Source organism: Canis aureus, chromosome 19 (genome assembly GCF_053574225.1).
Source record: "Canis aureus isolate CA01 chromosome 19, VMU_Caureus_v.1.0, whole genome shotgun sequence".
Taxonomy (NCBI): Eukaryota; Metazoa; Chordata; class Mammalia; order Carnivora; family Canidae; genus Canis; species Canis aureus.
The window spans coordinates 10294520-10311086 of NC_135629.1; the positions used below are offsets into that span (position 1 = coordinate 10294520).

At 40.4% G+C, this 16567-nt stretch overlaps 1 protein-coding gene across 7 annotated transcripts in view; it reads left to right on the top strand.

Annotated features, from left to right (window-relative positions):
* RAD18 (RAD18 E3 ubiquitin protein ligase) overlaps positions 1 to 14939 on the top strand; it is a 107264-nt gene extending 92325 nt beyond the window's left edge. For 5 of the 7 annotated variants that reach the window (XM_077857969.1, XM_077857975.1, XM_077857972.1 and 2 more), the window contains 2 exons: positions 2896 to 2958; positions 7236 to 14939. In XM_077857969.1, the coding sequence (XP_077714095.1) occupies positions 2896 to 2958; positions 7236 to 7344 (172 nt within the window). In that variant the 3' untranslated portion in view covers positions 7345 to 14939. The remainder of the gene's footprint in view (positions 1 to 2895; positions 2959 to 7235) is intronic. The other 2 variants (XM_077857970.1, XM_077857971.1) reach the window with 2 other exon arrangements.
* Positions 14940 to 16567: the final 1628 nt, after the last annotated feature.

Consider the following 16567-nt stretch of genomic DNA (forward strand, 5'->3'; position numbering starts at 1 on the left):
AAAAAAAAAAAAAAAGAAACAAAACCTTACTCTGTGTATAAAGCATATATATGCACACAGACACATACGTACAATATATAAACATACACACATTACATTTCAGTATTAAAATCTCATGGAAGGGCAATTATAAAAAAAGAAAAAGTCTGGGGATCCCTGGGTGGCTCAGGGGTTTAGTGCCTGCCTTTGGCCCAGGGCATGATCCTGGAGTCCCGGGATCAAGTCCCGCGTCAGGCTCCCAGCGTGGAGCCTGCTTCTCCCTCTGCCTGTGTCTGCCTCTCTCTATATATATATGAAATAAATAAAATAAATAAATAAATAAATAAATAAATAAATAAATAAATAAATAAATAAAAATAAAATAAAATAAATCTTAAAAAAAAAAAGTAAAAAGCAGGCAGCTCGGGTGGCTCAGCGGTTTAGCGCCACCTTCAGCCCAGGGTGTGATCCTGGAGACCCGGGATCCAGTCCCACGTTGGACTTCCCTGCAGGGAGCCTGCTTCTTGCTCTGCCTGTGTCTCTGCCTCTCTCTCTCTCTCTCTCTCTCTCTCTCTCTGTCTCTCATGAATAAATAAATAAAGTCTTTAAAAAAAAAAAGTAAAAAAGCTCCTTAGGTGGGGGATGAGAATGAAAAAGGTTGAGAAATGCTGCCCTCACTGTGTCCAGGTAAAGAAGAGTCGGTGATGGTATCAATATAAGAATAGAAAAGGAAAAAAAAAGTTATATTTAAACAACTTCGGTTTACTTTATAAAGTTGTAGTAGTTGAAGTAAGGAATAACAAAGGTTGGGATGTTGGGAGTGAAGAGGTTAGATTGCTTCTGTGGGAGTAGAGGTGACAGTGGATATTAGCCCTCCCTAGTGAGTGGCTATGAAGGTCTCTCTCTTAGGAAATTAATAAAGTTGGTGAAATCTGCCTTGTGTCTCCTTAAGGACCTTCTGCTTTTCTCTCTTCCCTCCTAATAAAAACCACATTTAGCTAGCTGTTTAATGGGAAAATTTGTTTTAAGGCAATTTACACTAAGGTGAAAATTACCAGCCATAAATGAATGTTGTGTTTTTCTGGGGCACTTGCATTTGCACGGGGGGTGGGGTGGGCACCCTCAAATGTAGAAAAGTTAGTAGATGTTTAGGGGCTCTGATACTTTAGATCAGTGCTTCCCAACCCAGGGGCCTGAAGGAATGATTTGTTGGGTCTGCAGGAGCACATACATATCAAGAATCATTTTGACATAAAAAGGGTGTCTCACAAATGCCGGTACTACCGTTTTTTCACTGACACTGTAATGAATAAAATATAGACTAAAAGTATTACTAAATTTATAATAGTTTATTTTATTTATTTATTTATTTATTTATTTATTTATTTATTTATTTATTTATTTATTTATTTTCTTAAGCCACAAACACTGCTACCCTATGAGGACTCTTATCCCGAAATGCTGGAGAACCACTGAGCTAGCTCTATTGGAGGGTCACTACGCCTGCACAGCGAATGGAACCACCACACACAGGCTGTCATACACATGAACCATAGTCAGAAGGGCTCCTGCATCTAGCTCCTTGAGAGGCTTGGGATTTGAGGGGCACACGTTGAGTAAAATATTTGGCACAGCAGCATTCACTGATTGTTGTTGCTGTGTTTTGTTCATGCAGCACAGGAAAACGTTGCTTCAAAGTGATTTGTCAATAGTTGAGAATGATTCATTGGCACTTTACTCCCCATAATTTTTAAACTTTGGTTTTCTGAGTTTTGTTAGAAAATGATTGGCACAAACATGCCCAAACTGTTGTTTCTTACCTGAGAGAAAGTTATTCCTTTGTTTTAGCCATTTCAACCCTGGGGTAGTGACTCCAGTTTTTGAATTGTCCCATGCAATGCCCTTCACATTCTTTGTCTTGAATGCCTAAAGAAATGGTTTTTCACTATTGATGTACGTCTTTTTTTTTATTTGGTAAGAATTTATTTGGGTAAGAACAAGATGCTAAAAGCCTTGAAACACTTTTTCCTTTTATAAAGATATAATACGTGCCCTCTTTAACCTTATTTACCTTGTACCCTTCACTGATAGACCAAAGATTACACAACACTTTAAGCTAATTTGCATTGTAACAAATTCCAGTATTAGCACAGTTCAAATTAATTAATTTTTACTTTACTTTGGTTACAAAAGAACTAAAAGTCACTTAAGAACTTAATGTCTCTTTGTGAATGTCATTTCCAGATAGTAGTTTTTAAAACACAATTTGATCTTTGGTTGCCATGGGAGATTAAAAAGGCTTGTGACTATTCCATTTGAATTCAAGTTTTATGTTGAGGGATTTATTTAAACCTTAATGATTTGTTTTCTTTATTATTACTAGTTTATTAAGTTTTTTTCACACCTTTACTGAAGTTGATGTATAATAAACTGCAAATATTTATTTATTTATTTATTTATTTATTTTTAATTTTTATTTATTTATGATAGTCACACACAGAGAGAGAGAGAGAGAGGCGGAGACATAGGCAGAGAGAGAAGCAGGCTCCATGCTCCAAGAGCCCGATATGGGATTCGATCCCGGGTCTCCAGGATCGCGCCCTGGGCCAAAGGCAGGCGCTAAACCGCTGCGCCACCCAGGGATCCCAAACTGCAAATATTTAAAACACAATTTGATGAGTTTTGATACCTGTATACAGCTATGAAATCATCTTCACTATCAAGGTGATGAACCTACTCCCAGAGTTTCTACTTTGTAATCCCTCCTTGCCCACCCCCTGCCCCCTGCAAATGATCATTGGTCTGCTAGTTTGCTTTCTGTCACTGTAGATTAGTTTGCATTTTCTAGAACTTCATATAAACAGAACCATATGGTCTTTATATTGTCTGACAATATTGATGTACATGTTCTTTTAGTTCCAGTTCAGACATCATAAGAGATCTTCTAGAAGAAGAGGAAGCCTGGGAAGCATCACATAAGTGAGTTCTCATCATCAAGAAATAAGTGTGTACTTTGAGAAATTAAAATTCTGCACAGTTGATTTTCAAACATAAGAATATGTGTGTTTTCTGATTTAAGAGAGTAATAATTCACACATGTGAAGGTAAAGATTTCCAGTTTACTACTTGTTTCTATACATTTTTGCTTAGAAATGGAAGGAAGCCTTGGGCAGCCCGGGTGGCTCAGCAGTTTAGCGCCGCCTTCAGCCCAGTGTGTGATTCTGGAGACCCAGGATCGAGTCCCACGTTGGGTTCCCTGCATGGAGCCTGCTTCTCCCTCTGCCTATGTCTTTGCCTCCCTCTGTCTCTCATGAATAAACAAATAAAATATTTTTTAAAAAATAAAAGAACTGGAAGCCTACTCTAATACCTCTGGTCTCTTGTCAGAAGTTGTTCTAAAGACAGATTGTTCTGATAAGAAATTAATAGCGTAGCCTTAAGCACTGGTTCAGTTTTAGAAAACTTCCAGTCCTTTCCTAGTTGTTCCCAGCCATAAGATGTATTTAGTGTAGAATAAATGCAGTTTGATTTCTTCCCCTGTTAGCACTTAAGAATCCATCCAAGAAATGAGAATGGTGGAGGGGACCTATTTTATGTCCCACTATTAGGTAAGGAGGAAAGGAAGTGCCAAAGAATTACATTTTCATTCATCTCCACCTGCAGGAGTGATCTGTGGCTCTGTAGTACAGCAGAGCAGCTTTGTTCCACTGTAATTTTGTGATTACACTTCAGTGGGCCCTCAAAACTGCCTAGCATATTTACTGTTTCTGTGATCATTTCTGTGGTTCTTCACAAGGATTATACCAAACCTTAACCTCTTTCCAGAGGCTGCACCCCTAGCCAGAGACCTCTTCTCTTCCTTTGTAGACAGTATAGAAGCCATTATATGGGAATCCTCATCTTTCCAACACCAAATGTATAAATCTGCCTATATTTGTACATGTTTTATTCCTCCTTTTATTATAAAATAATCAATCTCCTTTTATAATAAAGGGATGTCCTGTCAGAGGCAAATTCCTCCTCTCTTATTCCTACCCATTTGTTAGGAACTTTATCCCTTCTCCCCTTCCCTTGTCTGGCAACCTCTTCCTCCCAACTATATCTTTCTCCTTGGGCTTTCAGCCTACTCAAATCTTTCCATCCAGGCAACAAATAACACCTCCCTCAGTCTCTCCTCTCACTCCATCTCATCCTGCAGCCATTGTTGTGTCTCTCCTTCCTTTCTTAATGGATGATCTCTGTCTGCCACTTCCTCTTCCATTTTCTCAGCCAGTTCCATTATTTGTCTGAAGTTATTTTCACTAAAGTCATTGAAGAACTCCAGGTTGCTAAATCCAAAGTCAAGACCTTCCTTGACTTCTTAGCAGGTTCGATATTGTTGACCTCTTCACCTTTTTAAAAGCCTCTCCGAGGCTTAAAGAGGTAAATTTCCATCCCAAGGTCATTTAGCAGCAAGTGGTATGTGATGGAGCTAAGATTCCAACCAACGTGTCCAAAGTCAGCTCTTTAGACCATTAAGGTATGTACTGTCTTTCCAAAGGAGGAGAGGTCTACTGTGCTGAGGTTTTATAACTTCATAGCTGAATTTCTGGGGGGAATGGACAGTGTGCTGTGTCTAGGGAAAGTATTATGAGGAGGTTTTTCAAGCCAGTGAGGTATTTGGTGGTTCAAACAGTAACATTTTATGAAAGTTTGGGATTTTGACTACATTACTCTCACCTAAGCGTTACTTAACTTTGCATTTTGGAAAAAAGGTCACTGCTTAGCTTCCTCTTGTACCAGGAATCACTGACACCAATGGCTACAACACGTTGTAGCCAGAATTCCTGCACCCCAGCCCATTCTTGATACTCATGGCCTCCAAAAGTTACCATTTTAAGAAAGCACTTATGACAAATCCCATCTATTAATATTCATGGATTATAAATGTTACAGCTAGAAGGATCTAAGTGCTCATCTTGTCTAACTCCTTCATGTTATAGAGAAGGAAGCTGGGTTCCAGAGTGCTTAATTGTTCAGGTCAAGATCCACAGCCATTTAGTGGCACTGCCAAGATCAGAATCCAGGCCTCCCAACTTCAGTAGGCATAGAATTGTTCAAACAACGTTATGCTTAATGTAGCAGTAGAGACAGAATCAAGAAAAGCCTCCACAGCTTTACTTTTCAACAAATTTGGCAATTCTACATCTTAAGCTTATAGGCCTGTTTTGTGGTGTATTTGAGATATTAGTCCTAGAACATACTATTTCAGTTCCAACACATTCTCCTAATTCCATAAATGATTGAGAGGTTCTATTAGCAATACAGTGCTTCATATGAAGCAATATTTTCATGAGCAGCAGAAAAACAAAGTTTTCTACAGATTGGTCTTGTTTTTTTGTTTTTTGTTTTTATTTATTCATGGAAGACAGAGACAGAGACACAGGCAGAGGGAGAAGCAGGCTCCATGCAGGGAGCCTGACGTGGGACTCGATCCCAGGACTCCAGGATCACGCCCAGGGCTGAAAGAAGTGCCAAACCGCTGAGCCACCCGGGCTGCTGCCCTGATCTTGTGTTCTTATGTCTGTAAATATTGGCTCATTGTACTGTTTTGAGCTATAAAATTTATTTACATTGAACAGGATGAAAACAGAAAAATGGTCCTGACATACTGTTTCATGTTTCTAGATTTCAATTTTTTTTTAAGATTTTATTTATTTGACACAGAGCACAAGCAAGGGGAGCAGCAGGCAGAGGGAGAGGGAGAAGCAGGCTCCCTGCCAAGCAGGGAGCCCCACTCAGGGCTCCATCCCAGGACCCTCAGATCATGACCTGACCTGAAGGCAGATGCCCAATTGATGGAGCCACCTAGGTGCCCCTAGATTTCAGTTTTTTAAATATGTAAAATGTGAGGAAAATCTGTTTGCCTCAGAATGCCTAAGAGCCCCTTCTCTCCAGAGCTGCTTGCCCTCCACTGTCCCCTCTCTCAATGAATAGTAGTATGGTAGCCTGCCCCATTGTTCAAGCCAGACACCCAGGAATCATTCTCCACTTCTCATTCACTCCAACCTTTCATATTCAGTCAACTGCAAAATCCTATAGGTAAGTGGTACTCAGGCCTAAATATGTATTACAGACACTTGAAGGAGTTGTTAAAACACAGATTATTGGGCTTTACCCAGTTCTAAGAGTCTGGCTCAGTAGATTTGGGGTGGGGCCTACTAGTTTGCATTTTTAACACATTCCCAGGTGTTGCTGATGCCCCAGCTGGCTGCAGGCCCTCTGCTCTTCCCTCCTGCTTGCTGCAACAGCCATCCAGCTGCCTCTCTGCCTCTAGTTGTTCATTCTGCCAGTGAGATCTGAGACACATTGTGTTCTCTCTGTTAGATTTTAAAGTCAGGGACCTCTGCCCCTTCTCCAGAGACCGTAGATCTTTGCCTGATTCCCCTGGGCCAGTGAGTTTCCTGCAGTAGTTGAAAGCTCTTACTCATAGGAAAAAACAGTCCCAAGAGGAGGTAGGGGTTTCTACCTGACCCTGTCACCTCCATTTATCAGCTTTATCCTGTGCCAACAAAATGGACTCTCCCCAGTCTCCCACCTTGTTCCCAGTCTTTCTCATGAGCACTTGATAGAGGCTCCTGGAAGAGGTTGCCAGTGCATGTGGACTCTCCTTATGTCAGGGGCCTTCAGAACTAGCCCATAGTTCAGAATTCATTAAAATGTTAGCTCATTAAAAAAAAAAAAAAAGTTAGGTCATGTCCTCTTACCTGGTTGTACAACAGCCACCTTTCTCCAGTTCTGTGTCAAAAGTGAGAGAATTTGTGTGGCCCACCTCTCTTTGGTGGGGTTTTTCTTTCTTTGGAATTTTGTTTTCTTGGTTGCCTTACAACATCAGCTCTCAGATAGGATCAAGAAAAAATTGATCTTGTTAGACTCTGACTTTGTCTTAGGATAGGAGCACTTTTTTTGGCGGGGGTAGGAGGGCACTTTTCTTCCTGTTACATGAAATACAAAGCTATTCTAGATTTTGATTTGGAAGAAAGGGGTTCAATACCTGCTTCTGTCACTTATGGCCTGTAATCTCCACTCAGTCACTGTTTTCTGAGTTATAAAATATGTATACGAATAACAGTAATAATTATTATAGATTTACCAGAGTAGAAAACTGGAGGTTTAAATGAAATTGTACGTGTGAAAGCACTTGTCAACTAGAAACTGCTGTAGAATAATCATGAACATTATGTTCTGAAATGCTGTTTCCTTTTTTCTGTTTTCAGAAATGATCTTGATCTTCAAGATGCAGAAATGAGTCCAGTACAAAATCGTCGTACGAGGTCGTCTGAGAATGCTGAGATTGAGCCGAGCAATAAGAGGAATAGGAATTAGTGAGGGCTGTGCTGACTTTTCTACTCTGGTGATTGGAGTGTGGTACTTTGGGTTGCTACACAGACTTCATAAATGCCCAAGTGAAGGTGTTGACTTCTCAATTTGATGGTTTTGCTGATTTTCATTATTTTCGCCTTTCCTGGGAAAAAAAGTTATAAAACATCCTCACTTGGTCAATTAAACCCTGTCTCTAAAACATCTCTCTCTAAAAATATTGACATCCCCAAGTCTGCCAGCTTTGCAGGGTATACAGACATTTTGGCACAGAGTTTTATAATGGTTTTGTTTCTAAATTTCAGGATATCCTTAAGGCATTCTCCTTTTCCATGGAGAAACTAACTTGAGAAGAAGATTCCTTTCAACCTCTCTGTCACAAAGAGCATCTGAGGAGTTAAGAGCTTTTGTATTTCTGCAAAGGCAATATGTCATAAATCACCTCTTTGGTGCATGTCAGCCCCTGATGCCTGGATGCCAGCATGCCTGTCACAGCATTTACATGATGGTCTGCCAAGTTTAATGTAGTCATTTGTCACTTGGAGTAGCATGTTGATATCGAAACTAAAAATCACAAACACTAACTTAGAAACAAACATTGGGTATATTCTTAGGAAATGGCACTTCAAAATATTAGTCTTTTTTTTTCACTTGGGTAAATCAGATCTTTAACACTGAATCTTAGCTATTAAACAGAATGTAATAAATGAATTTTGTAAATGAATAGACTATACCAATTTAAAATAATGTCCTGGAAAAGTGTCTTGTGAATAGTTGAGTACAAGCTACAAATCATTGGAAAGATTTGGTCAGAAATCTTTGGACAGTGCAAACTCCACCAGTTCCCAGTTTGTCCAGAGTTCCTAAAGCCTCTCTTCAGCATCTCAGAGCCAGCCCTCTCCACCCCTGCCCCCACATCACTCCCAGCCCAAACACATCAGCTTTCAAATAACATGACAGCACACATACCAATGTTAAAACAATAAATTTATGAATGTGCCAGAGACTTTTGTGACTTCCCCTTTCCAAAGAATATCTCCATTGAATTTGGCTTTTTTGCTATGCTTTCAGGTTCCTGGATTATGTGTGGGGTCTCATTATGACTTCAGCATTTTCACACTTAAATGGACATTTGTTTTCTTTTTGAGTTCCTTGAGCTTCAAATGGTTATGAAAGTAGTAATTATTACTTTAATTGCAGCTGTAAAAAAAAATCCAAACAAGTAAATATGAAAATCTAATTGGCTTTATTCAAGGATTTATGAATCGGGTAGCATCCCATTTACAAGTAGAAATGAACACCAAGTTGCTGTACAAAACAGGTGGTTTTTAATGGCAGAAACTGTGGAAAGAAGGAAGGAAGTCATTAGCAAAAGAAAAAAGGATTGCTGTAGGCAAGGTCACCTTTTGGGGGAAGGGTAGGTCTGTCATGCAGATGACCTCATTAATATTGATCAGGAAATTCCAGATTGACTGGTTAAAGTCATTCCTGTAATGCAATAAGTTTTGGTTGCTGTTGTGGGGGCAAGTGGCTCCATTTTGGGTCAGTTATTTCTTTTCCTTTTTCTTTTTTTTAAACACAGCAAAAGGAGTTTGCAAGAGAGTAGTGTCAGGTTTAATCCGATTGGTAGTGAAATGAAATAGGCCAGGCAAAAGCTGGTCGAGGCAAGCTTTTAATGGGACATGCCCTCAGGTTCCGAGGCCCACGGGAGGTAAAGAGTGGGCCCGGAAGTTGTGCCTAGGGGAGTACAAGCAGGCTTTTTAAGGGGGAGCGGTAAGGGGTTGTGAGTCTGTAAGGTGACAGGTATTAGGGCATGTTACTGGTGGAATGAGTTTGGGGCCATAACTGCTTATGCCCTTATATGGGGTCTGGGTAAGGTATGGCTCAGGTTTCCTACATAGGTCCTGTCTCCCCCTGATGACACGTCCTTGGGCGGTCTGCTGGTGATGGGAAAAAAAGTTCTGAGGTGGGGGTAACAAGATGGAGCGTCTGCTGCCATTTTGTTGATGCCTCCCGATCCCCCTTGATCCTGCTGGCCTAACAAGTAGTGAGACCCATGATAGGGAACCAGGCAAGTGATTTTGTTCAGAAAATATTTGATTATTTTCTTAGGTAGCAGTCATTGGGCTGAGTGATGTAGGAAGGACATTAGGGTTCAGAGCCATTGGCAAAAAAAATTCTTAAGATATCTTGGGCACAAAAAGGTGGTTTTATTAAAGCATGGGGACAGGACCTGTGTGCAGAAAGAGCTGCACTGGATAATGAGGAGTGGCCCATTATATATTTTCAAGTTGAGGAGGAGGTTAGACATAGCTTAAGTCTCCTAGGTATTTTGACAACAAGATTTCCAGGACCTTGAGAGGGCTAGCTCTTGTTAGGAAAAGGTCATTTATTACTGTTTAGTAAAAACTCAGTCCTGAGACTCTCCAGATATATTGGTGGGTCATATCCTTGGAGGATGATTGCCACCATGCGTCTTAGAGGGGGGGATAGAGATAATGGAAGTCTCCAAAGAAAATTTTATATGTTTAGTAGATTTACAGGATCTTGGGGATTGGGCCAAGATTGCCTTTTGCCCTTAGGAAAGTGGCAGCTGAATTCCTAGAGGAATGTCACTCTGTGTTACGGACTTGTCAATGGCTATAGGTAGAAAGGAAATGTAATAATTTTTCTTCTGCCTTTGTTTCCCACATCACTGAGCCCTGGAAAAACAGAGATGACCAGAGGCCATCTGAAATGGTGGTTCTCAGAAGGGATGGTTCTCAGTAGGATGGGGAGGAAGATTTTGCCCCTAGGAGACATTTGGTAATGTATGGAGTCATTTTCGGGTGTCACAACTGTGGGGGTTGGGGGATTGCCACTGGTATGGATAGAGACCAAGGATGCTTCTGAACATACTATAGCACACAGGACAACCCTCAAGCAGTATTTGCTCAGGCCATGGTGCCGTGGTGTGAGGCTCAAACAAAATGCCATGGTGCAAGTCTTAAACAAAACATTTTTTTTTCTCTCCCAGTACTTAGCAGTCCAAAATGAAGTTGTCAGTAGGGTTCTGAGATCTCTCTCCATGGTTTGCAGATGGCCATCTTCTTGCTGTGCCCTTAGATTATCTTTCCTCTTTGCTTGCATATATTTGTGTTATAATCTCCTCTTTAAAAGGACAGCAATCATATTGGTCAAGGCCCATCCATAAGATTTCACTCTACCTTAATTATCACTTTAGGGCAGCCCCGGTGGCTCAGCGGTTTGTAGATCCGGGATCGAATCCCATGTCGGGCTTCCTTTATGGAGCCTGCTTCTCCCTCTGCCTGTGTCTCTGCCCCTCTCTGTCTCTATGAATGAATAAAATCTTTAAAAATCTTTTTTAAAAAATATTATCACTTTAAAAACCCTGTTTCCAAATGCATTCACATTCTGAGGTGCCAGGAGTTACAACTTCAATATATCAGTGGCAGGGTAAGGGAATACAACTTAGGCCATAACACCCCCCTAATTAAGAATTATCAGGTCCCCCCCCCCAAAAAAAAAAGAATTATCAGGTCCATTAATATTGTCAGTGGTGCCAAGATTGAGAAACTCTAGTATAGAGGAGCCCTTAAGTCTACTTGAAAAATAATGCCTACAGGACGTTTACTAAGCTCTATTTGTAAGCACTTAGAAACATTTAACATTTATATATTGTAAGAAAGGGATTTTTTTTTTTTAAGATTTTATTTATTCATGAGAGACACAGAGAAGCAAAGACCTAGAGGGAGAAGCAGGCTCCTCACAGGGATCCCAGTGTGGGGCTCGATCCCCAGACCCGGGATCACGACCTGAGCCGAAGGCAGATGTTCAATCACTAAGCCACCCAGGCGTCTTGAAAGAAAGAGATTTCTATATCTATTTGAAAATGAGGAACATAGGATAAATGTCAAATCTAGGATAGAAACCAATAAGTTTTTTATTCCAAAATTGATCTTTTTGTGAAAATACAAACCTCATCACTGGTTATTAATTCTTTTTGCCTCCTAACTCCCCTCTAGGGTATAACAGCTCCCATAAATATGTCATCCCACAATGGCAGTGATGCCTATGGTTTGGGGAGGGTGCAAGTAAGCTGCTGTGTAATCTAGAAACAGACCTCCAGGTTGATCTGATTTGTCAGGCCATGTTTTCATCTTCTAATCCCTTCTCTCTTCTTTATACCCCTCATTGAGAGTCACTGGTGTAGTTAAAAAGTAAATTCATACTCATATGACAGTGTGAGTAGTATAGCAAGGACAGTATACATTTAAGACTAACTCATGTGGTTGAAGAGATTCAGAGCAAGTCTCCCTAAAATGTGCCACTTTGGCATGTGATAATTAAGCTAAAGGCAATAGAGATTCTGCAGACCCAAGAGAAATTTTTTTGCCATTTTCTTAACTATCTGGAAGAATTTAAATGGGGGGGGGGGTCTTTCCCAGATTTAGAGTTAATACCAGAGACAAAATTTTATACCAGAGACTCTCTCTGGTAAACATCTAATTACATGAGCCTGGGTGGCTCAGTGGTTGAGCACTTCCTGCATGGAGCCTGCTTCTGCAAGGCTTCCTGCATGGAGCCTGCTTCTCCCTCTGCCTGTGTCTCTGCCTCTCTCTGTGTGTGTGTCAAATAAATAAATAAATAAATAAATAAATAAATAAATCCTTAAAAAAAAAAAAAAAACCTCTAATTACATCTAAAACATCTACTCTTATTCTTCTGTGAATTGCCTTACCCCCTCTTTGAAGTCTCAGGCCTCTTCCCATTCCTTAGCTCAGGATGGCATATATACTCCCATTTTACCTTTCTGTCTTTGAACTTCTTGTGTATGTGGGGTTCTCATACATACAAAATTAAATTTGATTTTCTCCTGCTAATCTATCTGAACTTAATTGTTCCACCAGCGGGAAGAATCTTTGAAGGATAGAGGAAAAATTTTCCTTCCCAGCATGGTAAAGATTCATGTCAACAGGAGTAAACAAAATAAAGCTTTTGGAGATTTTTTTTTTTTTTCTGGTTACCTTTGGCTCTATAGAATGAGAAGAAAGCAATTATCTAGATTACTACACTAATTGTTGCTGTGATTGAAGTCAAAATTTGATTCTTGAATTTTCTTAGAACTGGGGAAAAGGCAGAAACAGTAGATTACAAAATTCTTAGCACCTGCTTAAAGAAAATAGCACTTCTATTTTCTTCAAGTGAGACATGGTTTTTCCTATTATGTGTTTATTTTAATTATAAGAGTAACTAATTATGAACATTAAGAGGAGAAAAGCCATCACAACCATTGAATTCATCATCATTTTGATAACCTTTATTTGGTTTTAATCATTGAATATATCAAATATCCTTCCTTAGCAGTAGCCACTTGAGGTTATAAACAAGACATACTGATACTGACATATCTATGTTACTGGCTTTATATCCCCACCTACACTTAGGCCTTATGGGGGCATTTCCCCATCCCTTTCCCCATATCTCCAGGTATCCCTGGCCTCAGACTACTGAAAATACAGGAACAAGTGCATGCCTCAGTATGTTGCTCTCCTGCCACATTCCTGCTGGTCACCTGTCCCCCTTGCCAGTGCTCTCTCACACTGCTGGTCCTGCCGGAGAATCCTGACTTGCCATGTCCTGACTTGCCATCTGCCAAGGCATCCCCTTGCCCCCTTCCTGTTGATTTCACTGATTCTTGGCCTTGCTGTGTTGTAAGTGGAAGCAATGAAAGTGTGCTCCCCTAATCTGACAGTGTGCTGTCTCCTCGAATCATTGTGTCCTTCATAAACATTTTGCAGTTTTTCCCTCTTTCCTTAACCCCTTTTCTTTCTCCTTTTCCCCTTTACCTTCTCTTTCTTCTTTCTCTCCCGTGCCTTTCCTTGACTCTCATGACTACATGCCAGGTAGTAGTTCAGAACATACAACCTGCACTAATGGGACTTACAGACCAGATGGACATTAATTAAATAATTACACAGATTATCATTGTGAAAAGTGAAGTAAAGCGGAGATATATGGTCCTGTGAAAATACGTAATAGATTTTGGTTTTGCTCATAAGCTCTATAGGAGTTTAAAAATCAGTCAAAGAAGGTAATGTTAATCATAGTTCTGCTCTGTCCTCTGTGTCCTCATCCCCCAGGAAAATGCATGTATCTTCTGACTTTTTTGGCCTCAAATACAAAATATTAAAATGCTCATTGAAGTCAGCTTAGGGAAATAGTGCCTATGTGTCCACTAAATTCACAATTGTGTCAGACAAACTAGACAAGTCAGAATTGCGTATGAGCCAGCCAGGACTGACTCCACACTAGACATACCCACAATCCTTCTCTCACTTTGTCACAGAACACTTTGACAGTATATTATCAATACCCTGTAGTGATTATGTCATGAACCCATCTGCATCGTGTGCCACATTTGCAGTTTTCTTGGACATCGAAGTTACTGCCAATTTTTCCCAGTTACAAATAATAGAATTACTTCGGGTAGATTCCCAGAAATGTAATTGTTGAAACATTAACTCTTAACAAAATATATGGCAGTTTCTTTTTTTCTTTTCAAAATAGAGGACATTAGGATGTTAAATTCTAAAGGGATTTTGGTCTGTGCTTTAAAATAATGGTCATTAAGATATATATTGGAGCTGTTTATAGGAATTTCACAGTAAGTGCCAAAGCTTTCATACAGCTGCTACTTCTATTAGATCTCAAAGCCAAAGGATCCATAGTTGACGATTGACAGAAGACAGTTCTGTAGGGTTACAAGCAAGCGAAAACCCAAAAATGCTTTGGGCATTCTAATACTGTAGGATCTCTGAGGACGATGACTAGAGAACACTTTTACAGCATTTCACACCCAAGTTGGGTACATTTTCTGGCAAGATTCTAGGACTGTCATTTTTTTAGTGCTGGCCAGAGAAGGGTCCAAGCCGCTTTGGATGCCAACGTTGTCATACTCTTGTGAATGTTTTTACTTGAATGGGGGACCAAGTGGGCTCAGGAGCACCAGCAGGCAGAGGACTTTTTTTGGCCCAGTACTACAGCCTAGAAACTACAGGTTTCATAAGTGAAGCTCCAGACTTCCACATGGCATTATTCCCTCAATTCGGTTGTATAAGAACTGCATCACAATCTTGAAGGATTTTTATAATTTTTGCGTGTGCACTATTTAGAGCAGCCCTTATATGCTGAACAGCATGTCTGAGGTACAGAATGCACTTCTGGGTAACCTCACATTCACAGTTGAATGAAGCTGTTAATAGTTTGACTTCTGAAGAATATCTGCTAAAGACATTCTTATTTGGCAGCATTAATTTCTGAAACCATGAACTCTATATAATATGGAGCAATTTATATCGTATTTTCTAATCATGACATGGAGTTATCTAAATATGTTAAATGCTTGAAGGAGGAAGTGGGGCTAAGGTACAATATGTGACAGCAGATACTCTTATGTACCTTATCCCAGTTTTACAGCAGTACAGGCTTTATAGGGATGCATTTTGTGGAGATGTGTTTCAAGATTATGCAGTTTGCACTGTTACTGATTTCTGTCCAGAAGTGGGAAAGAGATGAATAAATGTTTCTTAAAAGTCTTACCCTGTTTGGGGCTGGTATTTTTCTTGCAAAGTAAAAGAATATAGTAGTGATGAATTGTGGGATAGTTGTGTTCCTCATGAGTGTTAAATGGAGAGACCCGGGCTACACTCTGTTAAATTTTGATAGGCCAACAGCACTTGCTAAAGGATGTTCTTTAGTAAGAAGGGACTAGAACCCAGAAGAGAAGAGTGAGATACAAAATCAGTCATGAGCAAAGAAATTGGTAATCACATTGGCAAAGCTAAATAAAGACAAACCAAAAGAAAATGAAAAACTTAATGGGACATGGTCAAAATGGGTAGAATGAGAGTATTAACCTAGTTATGTGGCATGTTGGAGAGGGAGGCCAGAATGTTAAAGATATTCTGAGTTCCTTCATACTGTTTGGGAGGCATTGACCTATTTTACATTGTAAGTCAAGGATCTCTCAAATTTTTAGGGGTAATTATTCATGAATAGAAACAAATGTATTTTTCAAATCCTACAATGGGATTAAGAAAAGTTGGATCAAACCACTACATGGTAGAGGTGCCTGGTGCCTCAGTCCATTAAGCATTGGCCTTAGCTCAGGTCATGATCTCAGGGTCCTGGGATGGCCCCACAGGGCGGGGGCAGGGCAGACTCCCTGCTCAGCGGGAGTCTCCCTCTCCCTCTTCCACCTGCCCCTCCCCCTCTGCTCATGCTCTGTCTCTGGCTTTCTCTCTCTGAAATAAACTCTTAAAAACCCACTACAAAGCAGAAAAGAAGTTATACAACTACAAATATGCATAGTGAAAACATAAGACAGTCCAATAAGCCCAAATATACCAATAATTACTGTATATAAATAACTGAACTTAATAATAGCTAATACTTATTACACTGTGGGTAGTACTTGCCATGCACTGTTCTTAGGGCTTTGTCAATGTTCACTCAATCATTACAACAAAATTTAATAGATAGGGAAGCTGAGACAGGAGTCAAGACAGATTCCAAGGATATGCATGCAATGTGTGTGACAGAGATTATATTGCATCCTCAACTCCTCCATAAGCTTCAAATAAGCCCAAAATTCCTGGAGAAACTGGACTTGCCATGACTTAAAACTACCCTGGCTGTCCTGAGCTCTGTCCGCTCTCCCACTGTTTGCAGGGCTGTAGCCACCAGACCTTATAGTCACTCACGCCAACACCCTAGGCTTGCTCCTGCTTCAGGGACTTTACGCTGTCTCCTCAGTGTGGAAATATCTCCTGATCTTCACATGGCTGCCTGCTTCTCATCAGTAAAGACCTGCACAAATGTCACCTCATCAAAGCCTTCTTGGACCTCTCTCTAAAATATTGCCTCCTGAGCAACCCGGGTGGCTCAGTGGTTTAGCGCTGCCTTTGGCCCAGGACCTGATCCTGGAGACCTGGGATCGAGTCCCACATCAGGCTCCCTGCATGGAGCCTGCTTCTCCCTCTGCCTGTGTCTCTGCCTCTCTCTCTCTCTCTCTGTGTCTCTCATGAATAAATAAATAAAATCTTAAAAAAAATGAAATATTGCCTCCTGAGATGCCTGGATGGCTCAGTGGTTGAGTGTCTGCTTTAGGGATCAGGGTGTGATCCCAGGGGATCAAGTCCTGCATTGGGCTCCCTGTGGGGAGCCT